Source organism: Sipha flava, unplaced genomic scaffold, assembly GCF_003268045.1.
Source record: "Sipha flava isolate LNK unplaced genomic scaffold, YSA_version1 103_pilon_pilon, whole genome shotgun sequence".
NCBI lineage: Eukaryota > Metazoa > Arthropoda > Insecta > Hemiptera > Aphididae > Sipha > Sipha flava.
Genome location: NW_020271717.1, coordinates 406,146 through 426,310, shown reverse-complemented (window position 1 = coordinate 426,310; position 20,165 = coordinate 406,146). Strand labels below are relative to the sequence as shown.

General features: G+C 31.3%; 1 protein-coding gene and 1 long non-coding RNA gene across 2 annotated transcripts in view; one reads left to right on the top strand and one right to left on the bottom strand.

Moving 5' to 3' along the window:
• LOC112682439 (transcription factor glial cells missing 2-like) overlaps positions 1–7,083 on the top strand; it is a 13,281-nt gene extending 6,198 nt beyond the window's left edge. The window contains exons 5-6 of the mRNA XM_025553046.1: positions 4,312–4,408; positions 4,987–7,083. Coding sequence (XP_025408831.1) covers positions 4,312–4,408; positions 4,987–6,155 — 1,266 coding nt within the window. The 3' untranslated portion in view covers positions 6,156–7,083. The remainder of the gene's footprint in view (positions 1–4,311; positions 4,409–4,986) is intronic.
• Positions 6,383–15,166, bottom strand: LOC112682448. Its single transcript, XR_003148515.1, has 4 exons — positions 14,855–15,166; positions 7,992–8,114; positions 7,789–7,921; positions 6,383–7,023 (listed from the first exon to the last, which is right to left on the bottom strand). It is a non-coding gene; the product is annotated as an uncharacterized LOC112682448 (long non-coding RNA).
• Positions 15,167–20,165: the final 4,999 nt, after the last annotated feature.

Genomic DNA, 20,165 nt, shown 5'->3' with positions numbered 1-20,165 from the left:
CACACACACACACACACACACACACACACACACACACACACACACACGGACAAATGTATAGAAAAAAATCCTATCTTATCTTTTTATTTTACCATCGAGCACAAATCTTACACGATACGTATATTTATCCGAATTTTCAATCGTATTATTTTATATTGCATTGCACACGAACGTCATCGTCGTGATTACCATCGACTTTTTGCGTAGACACTCAACAATAACAGCAATGTAATATTATTATTATTTCACGTAATTATAGGGCGAGCGCTTGTGCTATATATTACATTGTGTGTATGCTAATTCAATTATAGCAGTTGTATAAATCATTTCGGTAAAAACTGCAGCAGTCATCTTACGCGGTGCTGGACCTAGGCAGTTGAATGCAGAAAATAATTTCTGCTTATTTATTATATCATGTTTTAAGATTTAGACAATATATTGTAATAGTCGTGAAGTAGTACAAAACTCATATATAAGCATGTGTTCGTATTATGTATATATTTGATTTGTATATTTATGTATATTACATATGCCATATACATATTTATAACTATCAATGAGATAGTATGTCTGCCTTAAGGCGCTAATCATGTTGTCGGACCTCTAATTGTTGTGTACGTGTACACTAATGCATGATCGTTTTAAATGTTATAAAAATCCATTATTGGCATAGCTCACTGATCAGTGTTATTCCAATGTTTTACGGCAAAAATTATTATATCATCAAGAAATCAATAGGTTTCCGTTAATGCAACTTGTATTTACATTCTGCATTTACAGCTGTACTGGTGCTGTTTGACGCAAATATCTTAAAAAAAATTGATTGCATACTCATGACGAAATAGAAATAATAAATATCGATAAATAATATTTTTCTACTGCTGTAAATGTTAAATTTTATTTTTTGATCACAATATAAAATTACATGGAAATGTCCATACTTTTTTGCAGTTTCTATTATTTAACAATAAATATCAGGTTTAATCAAAGTCTGTAATATAATGGATAGGTATGCATACGTGTGTTTTTCAACCATGTATAAAGCACATGGTTTTAAAATATTTTACATTGTGGTTATACATTTGTATATCCTGAGACAATATTGTATAGTATGTATAAGTGACATCACCTACGTCTTCGTTTTCGTATACATTTAATTTAACTTAAAGTGACGTGTTTCAACTTATGTGAAATATTTTTCGAGATTTATTTATTATTATTATTACGTTGGACTGGAATAATCTTATTTCTCCAATGCGATTACTATAATATACTTAAGTTAAGAAGAAAGAAGTTTTGGCCCATATGTGCGTATGTACAATTCTAAAAAGACTGGAAGTACACGCTCACCCTCACATAGACTAGAGGGTTTACGAAACGAACGCTCATCTCAAGCAAACGATCTGCTAATTTCACCCTCTATCGCCTCGTGTTGTAATGCGATTTTCGTTGTTTATACACGTAACTCTGCCCCTACTCTACTCGAAAAAATATTATCGTAATTACTAACATACCTGTTGTCGTACACATATCGTTATATTTATACACCTTATATAACAGGGATGGGCAACTCAAAGTTACTAGAGGGTCAATTTTTAGAAAATTAAAACTAGTGGCCCAAAGCGTAGAAGACAAAACAAAAATTGTCATTTAAAATATGAATTTTAATTAGCATTTATATACACACGGAAATAATAAATTCAACACACAGGACAGTACGACACAAACGTTACGAAGAAACTGATATAGTTAAGTATTGCGGTACAAACAGCTATAGTTGAAAGCTTATTGCGTTTACATACATATGACATTTAGATATTTAACGATGTTTAATATCAGATAACAATTATTATAACAATAATATAGAGTATAGACGATAAATTAAAAATTGTATGATATAATTTGAAAATATAGCACGGACCGCCAGTTGTCCATCTCTGTTATATAATAAATGTGCTGAATCGCTTATTGTTTACACGTTTCATTTTGTTTGGTTAGTCGGTTATTTTTCTAGAGTTAAAAAATTATTATCTTCTATGCTTCAATCGAAACGATATTTCTCCATGATTACCTTTGTATTAATTTCATTCAACTTTATCTAGTCGAACATGTTACGAACGCAACGAAGGCTGCTATTTACCAAGGTTTTTTTTTTTAATATGCGCATATGTACATACTGCATAGAATTATTCGAAATATATTTGTAAGATCCTGAATGTAGCTAAATATATCTGTTTAACTAGAAATTATTTTAAATGTTATTTGGTCTGAAAACTTTGTTAAAATCAAAAACGTATAAAATAAAACGAATACGCTTACTTTTGTTACTAGTATAATAATTTAGAGCAACAAAACAAGTGAGATGTACACAAAACGATTATAAATTACTTTATATATATATATATCTATCGTGTATACTGTTGTATACTTTGGTCAGCCCTGCTGCCCGAACGACGTATATGAATTATAATAATTTAATCTGTTTAGTATTGTCTTAAAAAAAAACCTTTAATTGTAGGTTTTCATAGATAATAAACACTGGCACACATTCAAAAAAAAAAAAACGCCTAGTCGGCTGCCCATGAATCATAAAATATATTATATGAATATGAATGGACGTGAGGAGCTGTTATGTAGAGACAACGTGAATGGATTTTGACAACATATTGTAGGTCATATCATAAATACAAAACTCGATTTCTCTGTTGTCGTATATACAAACAAACTCGAGGCAAAACGTTTGTACGAAATTCACAAATTCAACTTTTAATCGCTTGTTGCATATATTGTTGATTATTGTTTGTACATACCGTAAATTTAAATAATATAATATTATAGTGTATATAGGTACTGTTTATGAAGAGCTTTTATTTAACGTATTTTATAACGAATTCGAAAAATAAATAAAATAATAAATTAATAAAATATAAATATAAAATTTTAGTTTGGATTCGCACACACCAAATTTTAAATACGGTCTGGCCTTAATTATATAATTATTTTAATATCCGTAATATTTATTTATTTTATGGAACAAATGTGTAATATTCTGTAAAACATTGAAATATCAAAATCTTGTCCATTTCCAGTAAAATGTCTTTAGAGCCCAACTGTTTCTCGAATAAAAATATACCCCCAGTTGTTCCCCGTAAAAAAGTAATTATAAGGGGTCAAATTATTTCTTCAAAGTTTGTGGATATTAAACAATTGATACCTTCGTATATTCAAACTAAATCAAAACCGGAAATTAATTTACTCGTGTCAATGGAGTACGCAAAAATTTGACAAGATAAACATGACTTGTATGAGAAAAGCGTAATCGAACAACTATTCATCAAGAAAAAAAAAAATTAAAACTGCCTACATTTCACTCGAAGTTTTCTTTGTCTGGAACATGTGGTAAATTAACTTCATTAGCAAAACAGTCGGAAAAAAAAATGAACATACAAAATTACATACAAAACCAAAATTTATTTGGAAATAATAATAAATAACAATCCATTTTTCAATAATATTTTAATTATTTTTTTGCTTATAAGTTCATATAATTATAATAAACTATGAGAATTTAATTGTTTATTAATTTAATTTTTAAGAACAATAAATATACATAAGTAGACTATTATTTATTTTTAGAATTTCTTTGTTTTTGGAAAATAAAATCTGAATATCGTTTACAAAAAATGTCTGTTGAAATAACAATAGTTAAGTGGAGGATCTGTGAATCGATCGTCTTACATATCTTTGCTATTTCCAGATAGAGTAATAATGGTGAGTGATTGTACTAGAAATGAGACATAATTTAAACTTTGAGAAAGTTATGATGATTATAGCTCATTTCTTTATTGTTATAATACTTAAAAATTAGAAAATTAAATTAATAATCACAACTGAAAAATAACCCAGAGCAAAAGTTAGCGTAAATATACATATATTAAATATATACTATTATAACTCATATGTAATTAATATATATAGAAGAAGGAACTATTTTAATCCTATTAAAAAAAAGATTCAAAATTAACATTTATTTTAAAATCATACCAACAGTAGCCTACATTTGATTCTTTGAAGTATAATTAAAGCATAAATAAATCTAAAATAATCTCTTGGCAGGTACTGAAGTACTTGAAGTTCAATTGAAATTAGTTTTTTTTAATATATTATTTTTAAAACTTAAAAACGTAATTAATTGTTTGACATTTTTGATATAACTTATGTAACATAATCTATTATGTAATAATTTTACTTTGATAATATTATTTATTATATTTTTATAAAATTGACTAATCGAGTAATTTTTATTTTTAGACATTAAATTTGAAACGACAGAGAACTAATGGAAATCGCAGACCATATTTAAGTACTCAATTGCCTGAAAACGTGATACCAGACAATCAAAATATAAGTAAGTAGATGATTCTTTTATTTATTATGCGCAGGATATTTGTATAAATTAAAGTATATTAAAGTGTAAACTTTATTTTTGACATATTATATTTTACGACATGCATATACACTCGTATTATAAGATTATAATTTGATTTTTTTTTTTTAATATTCACTCGAAAAAGCCTGCATTATAAATATTTCATCAAATAATATCAAGAATAAGTCTAGATTTGACTTCGCTTTTAGTTTTATGCTCAAGTTCTTTCGAAGAAAATAAATCGGTTAATGTCTATTTTTTTTGAAAAGGTTTCGATTTTATTTCTTTCAATAAGTTCGTCAAACCCGAACATTTTTTTAAAAAAAAAAAAAAGCTAAATGAACTAACCGCATTAACTATATTAATTATACGAACACTGAATAATCAATATCGCGACATAATCGACAGTGCATATAAAATTATGAATTATAACGCAGCACGTAGATAACGCGCTTTCGTCTGCAGTTGGGTGGGGTTAGTCGGTCGGGTGCTCCGTTCTCCGCCGACGCGCATGCGTATTACATAATTTAACATCGGGCTCGCGCCGTCGTTTCCAGATCCCGAATGCTCTTGCCTGCCGTACTTGTGCGTGTGCAACAACGACATCAGCGGCCGCTCGGATCCGGCCGTGGACGCGTCCTCCGCGTCCGGGCTCCAGCACCACCAGCTACCGCCGGCCGCGTACCCGAGCAACGGTGGCGAGCATCAACATCAGCAGGACTGGTCGGCCACCGCCGGTATGCACGGTTACCACGCGATGCACCACCAGCAGCAGCAGCCCGCGCGCATGGATACGTCCGAGTCGACGGCGGCGGCGGTGGTGGTGGACGACTTCACGACCGCGTTCACCGGCGGACCGCAACCCGCGTCCGCCGTTTACTGCCAACCGATGGCGCCGCCCGCGGTGGCCGACGACGTGCCCATGTTCCCGCTTATCGGGCAACGGCCACCACCGCCGCCCGCCCTGCCCATCGCCGGGGCCGCCGCTTACCACAAGAGCTCGCCGACCACCGTGTTGGACTTGGGCAGCGGCACCATACACAAGAGCGACGACGACGACGACCCCGGCTGGCCGCACTTCCACGCCGACTCGTCCGCCGCCGACTACCACAGCGACGTGCAACAGTCGCGCCGCCGTCCGCACTACGACCACCATCATCATCACCACCACCACCACCACCACCAGCCGACGCGCCACTACCACCAGAGCCAACAGTATTACGAGCCGAGCCGCGTGGACGGTGTCGACGGCGCGTATCATCACTACACCGCGGCCACCATCAAGACGGAGGACGTTGGCCATGACCAGGTTGACATGCTGCAGCCGCACGCGTACTCGGCCCCGCAACCCGTCGACTACTACGCGCACTTGCCGTCCTCGTCGTCGGACGCCGTCGTCGACGGTATGCACCACCACCATCAGCAGCACCACCACCACCACCACCACGACGACGGTTCCATGGACTTCATCGGCGACGCTCCTTCGCTGTCCGACACGCCATCCATGGTCGACTTCATGGTGCTCGATCCCAACAAGCTGTTGAACAACAACAATAACAATAACGTCATTAACAACAACAACAACAACAACAACAACAACAACAGCGGCAACGGTTATTACATGGACACGTATTACGGGACTGAAACCAGTGCGGCCACGGCTGCTTTCAACGAACTCCAGTTGAACGCCGCCGATATGCATTGGTCTCAAACCATTAATCAGTAGAAGACTTTTTGTTGGGGTTTTATATTCTGGTTAGGAAAAAAAAATATTCAATTTATAATCCAATTATGACTTATGGTGGTTCTCACCGCGTGTAAAATTTTCTGATGAATTCGATTTTAAGCAATACCGTATTTTTTCTTCTTTTAAGTCTCATGACGGTACGTCTATTATTATTATCTCTGCAACACGTGGATCGCGTTGGAGATGATTTATTTATTTGAACTTCATTTTTTTTTTTTTTTTCTTTTATTGACGTCGATTTAACATGACTATTATATATATTTTATCTTTAGAAACTAAGCGTAAAAACTATAGAATACCTATTTTTGTTTGAAAAATTGTTCGCAACGTGTGTCGAATTTGTTTTGAATTCCTGAGACGAACTTTGATACAGATCATTTCGTGGTTGTGATACGGCTGTCGGTTTATTTCTTTAACAGAAAGTTTACGTAAAAGCTTTGTAAACGTTACTACTGGCTTATGCTTGACGTTGGTTCAGGATCTAGTAAAATTTTTCTCTTCGTTACTTCAATTCCTACGTGTATTTACTGGTTAATTCACGGATCGGTCAATTTATACACGTGTGTTGAAGTGCGATAGTAAAATAAGTACGAACCTTTCGGACTCTATACAAATTAAACATATCTTTTTAAATTCGATTCCATAGCCTTTCAATAATATTTACGTACCTTTTTCTACTTCCAAATATTTCCAAAAATAGTACAATCAAATCATAGACTCCTCGCAATACGACAGCCGAATTCACGTACTGACGGAACAATGACACAGCATAATAAAAAATTTGTATGTAAAAATATATTTCCTTTTTCCCTCGAAATCCACACTGTCCTTGCTCGCGTCGCAAAAACTGTAATTATAATTTAATGCTTTTATGGCTATATGTATATAAACGAAAATTATCCACAGTTAAAATAATATGTTATATATATATATATATATATATACTAATATGTACTTATATATTATTTATATGTATAATCATATTGTTTTTATTTTCTAATTATAATATACATTTTGATATTGTTATGTATGACTGGTTAGTTTTTAAGATAGTTATAAGGTTAGTTTTAACCCGCGAGTAGCGTACAAATTTATATTAATTTATACATACAATAGCAGTATATAAATACATGTATAAATACTCCAACCGTGTATATAATATTTCAGACTCGAGTTACTTATAAATTTTCAATTAAAACAAAACCATCGTTTTAGTTTAAAAATTTAATAGTTTCTTAAATCTACGGAGGAAAAACCCGTATTGAATCAAGATAGTATAAAATATTTGAATCACCTATAGTCAATCATATTTAGCTGTAAATCTTTAATTTTTATTTAATCTCTCTATCCCATTGTATTCTTATTTATTAGTAATCAAAAAATTCATGTACAATATAAGTGCACCTATGTCATCTTATTCGAATTAAAAATTGTCCATAATATAATATATTGTAGAACGCTTGCGTTCATGTATCCATGTATTTAATTTAGACAGTTTACAACACAATTATATCTGATTAATACTACAAAAAAAAAGTATATACCTATTGTTTATATGTTTTATTGTGTGCATGCATATTTGTGTATATTTTTATAATTACATTCATCATACCTAGAACCACTCAGTTTTTTATATGTTTTATATTTTTCCTGCTTCCATGATTATAAATCTTTTCATGTGATCTCAGAAGTGAAATACAAATTATTTCGCAGATGTTTTGTATTATGTAGTAGACGACGATTTTCTAGCAATAAAACTATTATGATTATAAAATATTATGTATAAATAAACAAAAATAAAAAAATTATGATTACTTGGATAAAATTATAAAAAAATATTTATGGACATTTTGGCTCTTGATGTCAAAGTATTTATCCATGTGGCTCGTAAAAATATTCGTGTTGGCCACCCCTGACATAGTATCCGGAAAAAAAGTACTGAAAACAAAAAAATATCCGATTGCGTACAGGTATATATTACGTAAGAAAAAAAAAACTAAAACAATATTTAATAATAAGTATTATAAATTCAAATTAGTTTTAAACAATATTTTTTACTATTAATATTTACTTTTTTACTTTTATAATATAGTACTTTTTTTTTTCCTAATATCCCCAAAATATAGGTACATCAGCGGCTTGATGAGGTTTTATTTAAAACGACTTCATGATCGTAATGATGGGTTGGTAAGTGTTTTACAAACTAATATAATTAGTATATATATCTTATCGCCCTATGTGCCAATGGGCAAGAACAAAATTTGGTGGTAAATGATATTTGTAACTGTTTCGTTGAAAATGATTTAATATTTCATATAATTTTCCCGAAAAGTAGCGTAATATATTAAACACACATTTACGACTGACTTGGTTGACTTATTAACGATGAATTAAATATTATAATACTACTCGTATAAATAGAATACGTTTTTGAAACACAACACCGTACAACTGTATCTTGTGCTGCAGCAATAATGATTAATTATAGTAAATCAATCAAATAATTGGACTTAGATGAATCTAAATAAAAAAAATAATCTAAAAAATGTTTACGGTCTAGAATTGTGTGTGCGACGGAACGACAATTATTTCTTTCGACATGAAAATAAATCTTAATAATACATATAAATTATTTGAGTGTGTAATTACGCGTATAAAAGACACGAAAATATGGTACGTAATTGAAACACAAACGATGAGTTATTAGTTCACGTGATAAAGTAATAAAAATTAAATAAATATAATACAGATATCGCCGGATATCCGTGCCCACTACGGTGATAGTATTTCACATTATTATTTACTTAAGTGATCACGGTTTACATCTTTTGTGCCAATTCGATAATATTACACTTAAGTCCGGTATAGATTTAAAGATGAACATCGATGATCCGCCCGAGTCTTTCTAATTTGATAACGACGTATACAGATATTCTGGCAGTACGATATTTAATAAAACAGGTGTTAATCTATAAACTATGTTATTATATTACTTTATACTACGACCTACGCTGGACGTTTTCAATTATTCCATAAATATAAATAACCACACTATCACTTCCGCGATTTTCGATAGCCGCGATAGTGATGGGTTTTGAATAATAATTATAGAAATCATTTTTAAGTCTTTTTACTTATAGTTTTATACAAAAATAAAAAATTAAAAATTTTTTTTATAGATATGTCACATACAATATAGGGGGAGAGGCTAAGTTAAAATAAGAGCTCAATTTTTTTTTTTTTAAAGGCGGAAAAATTTGATTTTGCCTAGTGCACTATTTTTGCTTGGGCCGGCCTTGTAAGTGAGATACAGATTCGTAATGTTAAGTCTCTTGTGATCAAAATCTAGGAAAACTGTTAGATCTAATAATTATTTATTATTTCTTTATAGTATTAATGATAATAATATTCTAATACTCAAGAAAAGTAAAAAGAAGAATGTTAGTTTATTAATACTATGATACCTGGTATCATATCTGGCATTATTGGTTTCTGCAAGTTCTGATATATAATTAAAAGCAACTCCTAGTAAACTTGAATCCAAATTATTATTTTAATTCTCAACCGATATTTGTTCCGTAATTATTTCATATTCGAAAATATTGACTCACGTAATCAAGTTAAATGTAAAAATGAAGTTTTAGGGAGAGCAATACTTCGTAGATTTGGGTATTTTTGATTTGCATGTTTTAAAACTCCGAGATAATCTTAAGTACGGAATTTGAGTTATGACTAACAATAGTGAACCGACTATCACCCAATGTTGATCAATAATGATAAATTCCTGCAATATAGCAATCCTCATTATCCAATTATTTATAACGCGATCGACAGATGTTGAAAAAATTATTTTTTATTACGACGACCTATATTTCTAGAAAGATTGACTGGTTGGCCACCCCTGTTTAATCAGTAAAAGACAAAAATGCAAGTTTCACCTGAATTATAATACCTAATTAAAATATTAATAGAAAAATAATAGTCGAAGTATTTATATGAAATAAGAAAACTATATATTATTGTTAGTGTATTACGAGTGCATGTGCTACGGATGTACATTGTATTAATATAGTTAAAAAAATACAATACACACAACTTATTAATGAATTAATTATGATACCGTCGTAAGTACTACATGAAATTGTAACCTGTAGACGTATTTTTTTCTGATAACATGTCCTCTATTTTCCAAATAGTTTATCACTTATGTCCTTGAGCCGTAAAGATATGCAAATGTACACATTTTCAAAAATGTCCGTACCAAGTGGAAATAAATTGAAATAATTTTTTGTTTAATATACTGATCATTTTAATTAATAATGATTTTTGTACATGTAAATTAACGTAGTATAAATAAATACAAATAAATACTGCTGTTAATTTTGAATAATTTTAATTGTTCAAAAGTCGTTCGTACTTTAACGTGAGGTTAAATACAGTGACGGTGTATAAAACGGGGAAAAAAGTGAAACTCACGACCACGATTCCATCAGCGATGAAAAAAATGCCCTGATATTCTGATATCTAATTAGTAACAAATTGTTCACAATAAGTACGTTATTTATTACTCTTAGCTCAGTTTAAACTTATTGTAATGGGCTGAGCATGTATGGTGCGCAAAAGGAAGTCTCTTAAAGAGAGTTTTCATTAAAAAGTTAATTTGAGAAGACCACGCCAGAGGGTGGGTGGTCACGGTGAATAGAGACATAACAAGTATAGGTCCTACGTATAGCATTAATTTAGTATCGAATAGGAATCAGTGTAGAGAAATTCTAGTAACGGTAAAATACCTTAATGGTCTGTCCTGAGCCTGAGAAGAAGAAGAAGATTAAATTTTGTCACGTTTATTTAGACTAGTCGTATACTTTTTTTATGTAGACTTTCATATTATTTTTCCATACTTAATTTTTGGTTTTGTACTAAACCAAATTATATTTTAATACGAATTAAATTAAACGGTATTGGCATTAGTACCTTTTGTATTAAATTTAATTTAATAGCTATATCAGTAACGTGGATATAGCACGTTTTGATGTAAAACGGAAATAACACGTTACGAATAAAACAAAATGAATTTACTACGTTTTGAAAAAATACGAAAAAAAAGTCCTATGATTTAGTACAGGAAACAGCACGTTTTAAAAGAAAATGCATATAGAACGTTTTGGAAAAAAAAAATGTATTGGAAATCTCACGTTTTGAGTACAATAAGTATAAGAATTTAAACTTGATTTTAGTTGGGACATGGTAGATGGTTTCGACAACAAATAACGGCTTGAATCGATTTCTCGCCATTTTCTCCGCGAGAACGATCGGTGTGCTACCGAATTTCATTGGGAACGGAGATTACGCGTTTCGCCCGGAAACCACTCCGTTGCCGGGGCCGAGTTCACGTAGGCGCAACTAGGGGGGCGCAATAGGGTATTTAGTACTCCTGAGTTCAAATGTAACATTTCTGTCTTTGTCTTCAGATCTATATAATCTATGGTAATTGCAGTTAAATACCATTTAATTTTATTTTCAGCAATTTCAGCGCCCTCCAATATTTGGGCTCTAGTTGCGTCCGTGCGAGTTCACATGGACCCGTGAAAAACGGTAGCTTGGAATAAAGATTTTCGCGCGGATCTCCAGTGAGCCCGTGGTGCCCGGAAGCCAAACGCAGCGGGGATCATTATATTCCGCCCACGAATCCGAATCGCGGAGCTGCGATCGTAGTTTGCGTCCGAAAAAATACGCGTCCGTCACGACAAAACGTTGTATTATGACCGCAATCTTCGCTGCCGGAAAATAAACCATCCGGTCAAAAATCCCGTTAACTCCATCCGTCAGCACGTTCGGACGCACATTATTTATTCGACCCTAAGCAAACACGCGCTCGCCCGCGTACGTACCCACCGTGTTAATTGTAAGGAATCGCGCGTTTATGCCGATTTCGAATATTAAGGAAGTCGTGATTTCACCGTCGTACACCGACGCTCATTAGCGGCCACCTGGGTTTTCGTAAATCTGAAACGCATTATTTATTGCTATTTATTTTTGCTCCCTTTTTCCCCCGCACAACGGTTTACCGATACAAAATCACGACGATTCCGCCTGTGTCTACACCATGTCAACAACGATTCCTGGCTATCAGTCATCACACGCTGTTTGACGCGCACCCATTTAAATCCAACACAATCGTCGTACGTACGCGCACGGGTTCATTATAGTACACTGGCTTACATCCGGTGTTTAAAATCGACTACGATTTCACTAAATCCACACAACGGTCTATTGTATTTGATCGGCAATGGCATTTTGCATTCCGAAAAATGTTCGACTGCGACGACGGGCAACTAATGAAAAATCTTGTATTTTAGTTGTAAAACTAAACATGTTTTTGTATACATTTTTAACACCAAAAAATAAGTAGATTCTTGTGGTTATCGTCGAGTATTATTTGAATTTGAATACTCAAATACTTACGAGATAAAGTATAGTCTTCCGTTAAAATAAGATCGACTTACAACATTTTCGAGTATTAAGTCCACTAATCAAAATTTTAATCAAACTTTATAATCGATTACATTTAAAAATATATATATATATATATAATTGCAGGTGTATACCGATAATCATTAAAATGTCATTAAAATATTTCAATGATTATAAAGTATCTACAAAATGCTAAATATTTTGTTTCTTTTCGAATAATATAAATATCTAGAGTCGTGTTTGTACAAGAACAAATAGGACATTTGCCCTGGACCCACCAATAACAGGCAAATGAAACTAGTCACATAAATATTTAATATAATTTTGAAGAAACCAAATAATAATAATAATTACTAATTATTATATTAATCTTATACGATTTTATATTTTAGACAGTAGTTCATCGATAATCATGGTATAATTGTATAAATACCAATAATACTATCTTCGAAAATTAAATATTCTTAGAAATAGAAAAATATACGACCCAGAAATGTATGCTATAGTGACTAATGGCACATTATTATTATTTATAAAATTATTATAAAATAACAAAATAATACACATTAAATATTTCCGTAAAATATTTAAAAATTGTCAAGATTCTCTTCATTTAATATCTACTACAATTTTTTTGGTTTTAAAAATGTATTATTTTTTACAACTTTTGAGGGCCCCTGGAATTCGAAGATATAAGAAAAGTTTTTTATCTAAACTGTTAACAAAGCGGATTTTTAATTTTCAATACATACAACTTTAAAATGAATACTTTATTTTTAAAATTCTGTGTTATTATTGTATTAATTTATATCAGTCTCAAAGCTGTTTTGGTCTGTGCCAAAGCATTGTTTTTTTTTTATTTATTAGTATATGTTGTTTTAGCCATTTTATCATTATTATTTTTTTGTAAGAATATATTATTTTCATACATTGTGTTCGGTGGCGCAAATAAAAAAAAAAATTAACGGGAGTTCAAGCGTCCAGCAGTTTTTTTTAATTAAATGTACATTATTTAATAGTATTTGTATTTCTATAATTCGGTTTAAAGTGCTGTAGATAATTTATGCATATTATTACATAATCATACTTATAAATATTTTTTCAGTAAATAAATAAATAAATACATTTTATCCCCAATAATAATAATCAGAGTTAGGATGTTGATGACCTTTAAATCAACATAAAAATGTCCTAAAAAAGCTAAAATGCTCTAAATACACTAACAAATGAATATCAAAAATGACCAAAAAATCTGCTTAAATAAGTGATAAAAATTGAAAATTAAAAATAATTATTATTATTGAAGATATAGGTATGATAATGGGTGTTAGAGTACCTTCTTAAGTTTATTTCAAAAATGTATAACACTAAAATAAATAAATTGATAATTTGTATTTTTTCTAATTTTCATTGAATAAAGGTATTATTGTGCCTTAATTCAATCTTCTTATAATTAATTCAATTTCCCAAAGTTTTTTTTTTAAATTTTCGGAAGACAAAATTTTATAATTTGATTTCTTACAATATAACCCAGTTTATAATTGATTTTGTTAATTTTGTATAATTAACTAGGGCAACAGTTTATTGAAAGGGACGGCAAAACACTTAGAGCACCGGCCCTGCATGAACTGTTTATTGTTATATTAATGTTTTTTAATTATTAAAGTATTAACCATTTACTAATTTTTGTTTTATTTGTTATTATATTATTATTTATTATATACATTTAGAAATCTTCTAATATTCGTAACAGTGTCTCTTTTCCAAACATGATGTAGACTATATTTTGTAATTTTATTTCATAACTCGAATGCAAGTTTATCAAATGATTATATCATAATGATTACCGATTTCGTAGAACACGGTCCGGATTAGCGAACAATATTACCCCGAAACGCACATCATAAGCTCAAGCCGTTTGTCACCCGTTAGCGTCGTAATGAACGAAGGGGGCAACGCGTCGTGCAATAATTATCAGTTATAGAATATTACATTCCTTTCATAATAATATTTAATGTTAGAACGGTCGGCAAAAGTAATCGTCGTATTGTAATATTTATCGTACGATGGACGACGGAAATTGAACGCGAAATCTAATCGACGTATATTTTTTATTAATTTTTTTTTTTTTTTTTTTAATTCGTCGTGAACAATAAAACGTAATAAAACGATAGTAGTAAATGTTTACTAAAATATTTACTCACTTGGCCGACAACGCGTCATATTCGCGCGCAACTTTTACGGAACGCCGTATCGTCTCTGTGTGGAATTCGTACACAGTCACCGGTCGTTAACGTAGACGGTTGGACAATTTGTGGGCTACACGCACATGTCGACTGGTCGTCCGACTGCGTTGACGAGTCGGACGAAAGAAAATTTGTTTCCGCGGACTAAAAATATACGTTCCACTACTTCACTAGTGTTTGCCCGGTGCCCGTTCGATAACTAGTACGTTTACTAAATTATCGTTATCGTGTGGAACGCTAGCGGTATCGTGGGCTTTTTCAGCTCCGGAACACGCCACGGAATCGGATGTAGCAAAACGTTCAATTTGTCTTCAGCCTCGTTTACATTTCGTATAACCATTACTATCGCACCGGCCGACTATTAAGCTTCTAAAATAGCCAACTGGCAGCTTGTTAACTCGCTCAATGTAAACGAGGCTTTCCCAATTACTATATTTTTTCGTTCCGATCCGCGTGGAAAGCGTTATCGGACAAACCGATTCGATCGGCCGTTTAGATACGTTCAGGTATAGTTTATATTTTATTATACGAATGTAATAAAAACAATATTTCGTCGAGCGTACGTACGTGTATTGCATACAAATTATCAACGCTTGTGCTTTTCTGCGCACTACTTACGTAATACTACTGTGTCGTTGGACGCGGTGCGCGTGTGTAGGCAATCAAAACGCCTCCCCTTATGTGTTTTTATTTTAAAAATATTATGATTATTATTAGCTAGATATTATTTTCAATCATTGGTTCGATTAATATAAAAGGCGTTGAATCGTTTGTAAATAAAAAATACAACATCGACCGTTGTAATATTATACATAAAATGCAAATTTATCATTATTGCCTCTCTCAGGAATTGCGCCCGAGGCCTAGGCACCTCACGCTTTCCCTTGCTATGGTTCTGTTTGTATGCTCTTGGAAAACGCTTCGAAACAGATCGAATGAGAAACTCTAGAACAATCGAAGACCTCGGGTGGAGTTAATCAACTGGACCTATTATTATCATATTTCAACTAATAAATGTTTTCAGTTAATAGTGCTCGATTCATTTTTTTCTTACTTTTTGTACAACAATGTTTTATACGAATACACAAATAAAAATAAAAACATTAAAATTTAATATTAGGTTTCTATTTTCCCTTTATTTATAACTTAAACTTAATTCACTGTTAACATAGTTTATGACCTTTTTATAACTAACTAAATGGTAAAAGTCTATTATTTAATAATAAATAATTGATTGGAAACATAACAAAATAATACTTATGTTTTAAGAACTATAAAATGAATAATTTGTTCAGTTCCGTAAAACGTTTTCCAGTGTTATCAACAGGCACATAGCTAAAGGAGGGCTAGGGTGTGCCTGGCCCACCCTAATATGTGTCCAGCCTTAGGCCGGACACCTAAAGTATTGAGAGGGGCTCATTATTATATGATTACTTTTAATTTTTACCAAATTTTCAATATTGCCTAAATACGACGCTAATAAAACCAAATACATCGGGTTTTAATTATAATCTAAGTAATGTAACTTGTAACTAAATTTAAACGATCGATTAGGAAATAATTGCTATTTATAGCTAAATACCGGTACTATACTACAATGTCAAGTTGTTTTTATCATATCTAGACAGTGACTACTGTATACTTGTATGTCTATTTTTAAAATACTTTGAGCGAAGGTATTGTCATTATATTGATTCATATAGAAATATGGAATTATATTATGGTCTCCGATTGGGCCCTTACATTCACATTAAACGCACGCCGCACGCTTACGTCACCTGCGTTAATATTTATACAATTTAAAGTATTTATACATTTTATCTTATATATATTTAATATTTAAATTAATTTTAAAATGGCACCTCTCAGTGGATGTGTTAAAATAAAACTAGACTTACAAAGAGAAGAGCAAAATGATAAAATATGGTATTATTAGGTTATATACATATATATTTGTAGTAATTATATGCTGATAACTACCTTTTTATAATATAAAAAAGTTCTGGGAGGAGGGGGCCCACCTAACATTGGCCCATCTAGTGAATATTTTCTGACTACGTGCCTGGTTGTCAATGATTAGTTATCGAATCAGGTTCAATACTTATTAATATTAGTGATTCTAGTAATTATTGGCAATTTTTTATTCTTAAATGGTTTTTGATTAGTTTTAATAAAACTCTTTCACAATATACTTGAGTATAGAATAGAGCAGTGTTTCCCAACTTCTTTTACCCGCGGAACCTTTGCAGGAGCTTAAACGTTTTGTGAAACCTCAATATTTTTTCTATAATATTAATACAGACATATTGTATTGTATGTATATATGTATATATGTATTGTACACTTAAATGAGTGGGTTATCGGAAACTTCCGGCACAAGAGTGTCATTAATATAAAAAAAACAAGACGGCTTTAACATTTTATTTTGTTTGTTATCTACTATTACAATATTATAAATGTACCTACATATCAAAGCTTAAAATGCAATATTTGACTCTCATTACTTCGAAGATAGATTCAATGACAATCATTCCATAGTGTTTTTTTCACAACTGTTTTTAAATCTGGAGTTATTCCTGAAAGTTGGATTTGTAAATCCGGAGCCGCATTTACTTGATTTCGAAACTTAGTCTTTGTATACGCCGAAAAGCTACAAACTACGAACCTCACATCGGGAAATGTTTCAATTCCAGTTCTATGTTGAATTCTATGTTCAAATCATAGTTCAAATTAAAATTAATTTATATTTTCCCAAATTTCTCACGGAACCCTTCGCGCAAACTCACGGAACCCTTAGGTTCCGCGGAACACTAGTTGGGAAACACTGGAATAGAGTAATGATTAAAAGAATTATGGTTGAAATGTTATTGTTTATTGAAACCAAGGTGAAAATGATACCAGATCATCTCCGAAACGTTGAAGTTGTGGTAGAATTTCCATTGCGAAGGCGTAAAAGTATGAAAATAATGCCTGGAGAAAAATCAATTGCTGAACTTAGAAATATAGATAAGAATTCGAAATACAGAGTTCACATGTTTCGTGTTATAATTGATAATATATTAGAAGTAGAAAGTCATAGTTTTACAAATAACTCTAATTTAAGTTTTTCATCATTTCTCTTTCCTGGGCAAAAATATTTTTAAAATTTAGAGGAATGTATAAAATAGTACGGAAACAACATGGATACAATAATTAGAATTTCTTCTTACAGTTTCATGTACAAAGTAGCATTGCATTTTATTTACAATTTGTTACATCGTTCTTGATGAATCTGAGAAATCTAGTGATATACAAAAATTGTAAAAATAAATACTAAAACATATAGTAAATAAACTATTTTATATATTTTTACCTATTTAGTAAACATTATTGATATTTTTTATCAAATTATTTTGAATCAGTTCATCTAAACACATCTAAAACTTTAATTTTAACCACTCCAAAAATTTTAATTATTGTATTATTATCCATGTTGTTTTCATACTGTTCTATTCGTTAAATTTTCAAAATATTCATGTCTATGAGAGAGTAATGATAATGAAAAAAATAAACTTAAATTACAGTTATTTGTAAAACGATTCTAATATATTATTCATTATAATACGAAAGTATGAAATTTGTATTTCGAATATTTATTTAGATTTCTAAGTTAACAATTGTTTTTTCTCCAAGCATCATTTTTATACATTTGCGCCTTTGCAATGGAAATTATACTTCAACTTTAACGTTTTGGAGATGATCTGGTATTATTTTCGCCTTGGCTTCAATAAACAATGACACTTCAAATAATATTAATTTAAAGTTAATGCTATAAATTAATTCTATCCAGAGGCGTACTCAAGGGAGTGGATTTCGGGTCCAGACCCCCCCTCCATTGAAATTTTAATGTTAACATATTTTACATGATACAAATTAAATTTAATAAAACTTAAAATAAAATAGTATTAATATTTATTTATTTTGAAATTTATAGCATTAGTTATTTGCTATCGTATTTATCATATTAATCATAATTAATATTATACATTTTGTCTGTTGTGGCCTTTAACCCGAAGATTGTATAACTTTTAAGATAACTACGGACTAGCAAAAATATTTTAAAATATTAACAATTTATTTTAAATTATGATTTAAAATGAATGAAAGAAAATAGAAATATAACAGAACTAAACTAGTAACAACGTACAGTACTATATTGATATTTTAGGGCATTAAAATCCCAGCCCTAGTTATAACTTATCATTTATTTTATATTTTATAGTATTCTGGTTAACTATTATCATGGGTGCCCATAAGTGAAACTTTAAAAAGGAGCCAATTTTGTTTTTCAAATTATGAGCTATATATTATCAAAAAGGTAACACTTATTCAATTTTATGTTAATATTATTTTTCTAGAGAAGGGAGGGGGGCAAGTGCACAATTCTGCTTTCCCCAATGATCGCCCTTTACTATGATTATATTTAGAGAATAAAGTAATTAAAATTGTTTGACCTCTCCCCCTTAAATAATTTCTAGTTACGCTACTGATTCTATCTGAAGATTAATTGATATAATATAATATAAGATTAATTGTATTAGATTATTTTGAAACGTTGTAATGTGTATCCAAGTTATTAAATAATTTAGCCCTTTCGTTAGCAAATACTCTCAACGTTACTGTGAAAACGAATCAAACTCTCCTACTCTCATTTCAAACGTAGGTGTATATTTTAACGTATGAACCGTTCGTTTCCGACTTACGTAGACATGACTTAGGTGGAGCAGTGGTGTTCAAAAGCGGATTTTCCATTAAGTACTGTAGGCAGCTGTCTAGGGCGACAAATTTTGTAGTGATTTATTTAAAAAAATTAAACGTGTGAAAAAAAAATTGAAAAATTAGTTACTTTATATTTACGAAAAACAATAATTGAATAATAATATGTGCATTTCGTTCATATTTTTATATTTTTGTCATAGTGTATCTATTTTGGTTCGCTAAAATTTATAGTAATTATAAATAAAAACAACTGTACAGAAAACAGTTTTTAATAATACTATATTAAACACGTTGGTATAGTCTGCCCGGAACCCGCGTTGCCACGTTAAAAATACGTACGGTCTTATACTCGTATTATATCAAGCAACAATGGTTATTATTAATAACTTATTAATATCAATTTTATTGGATATCGTTGTCGTCGGAATATCGGGGGGACAATAAGTACCCACACTGCCACACTATATTACCAATTCGACTGTATATCAATAATCCTATGCTGTTATTATGA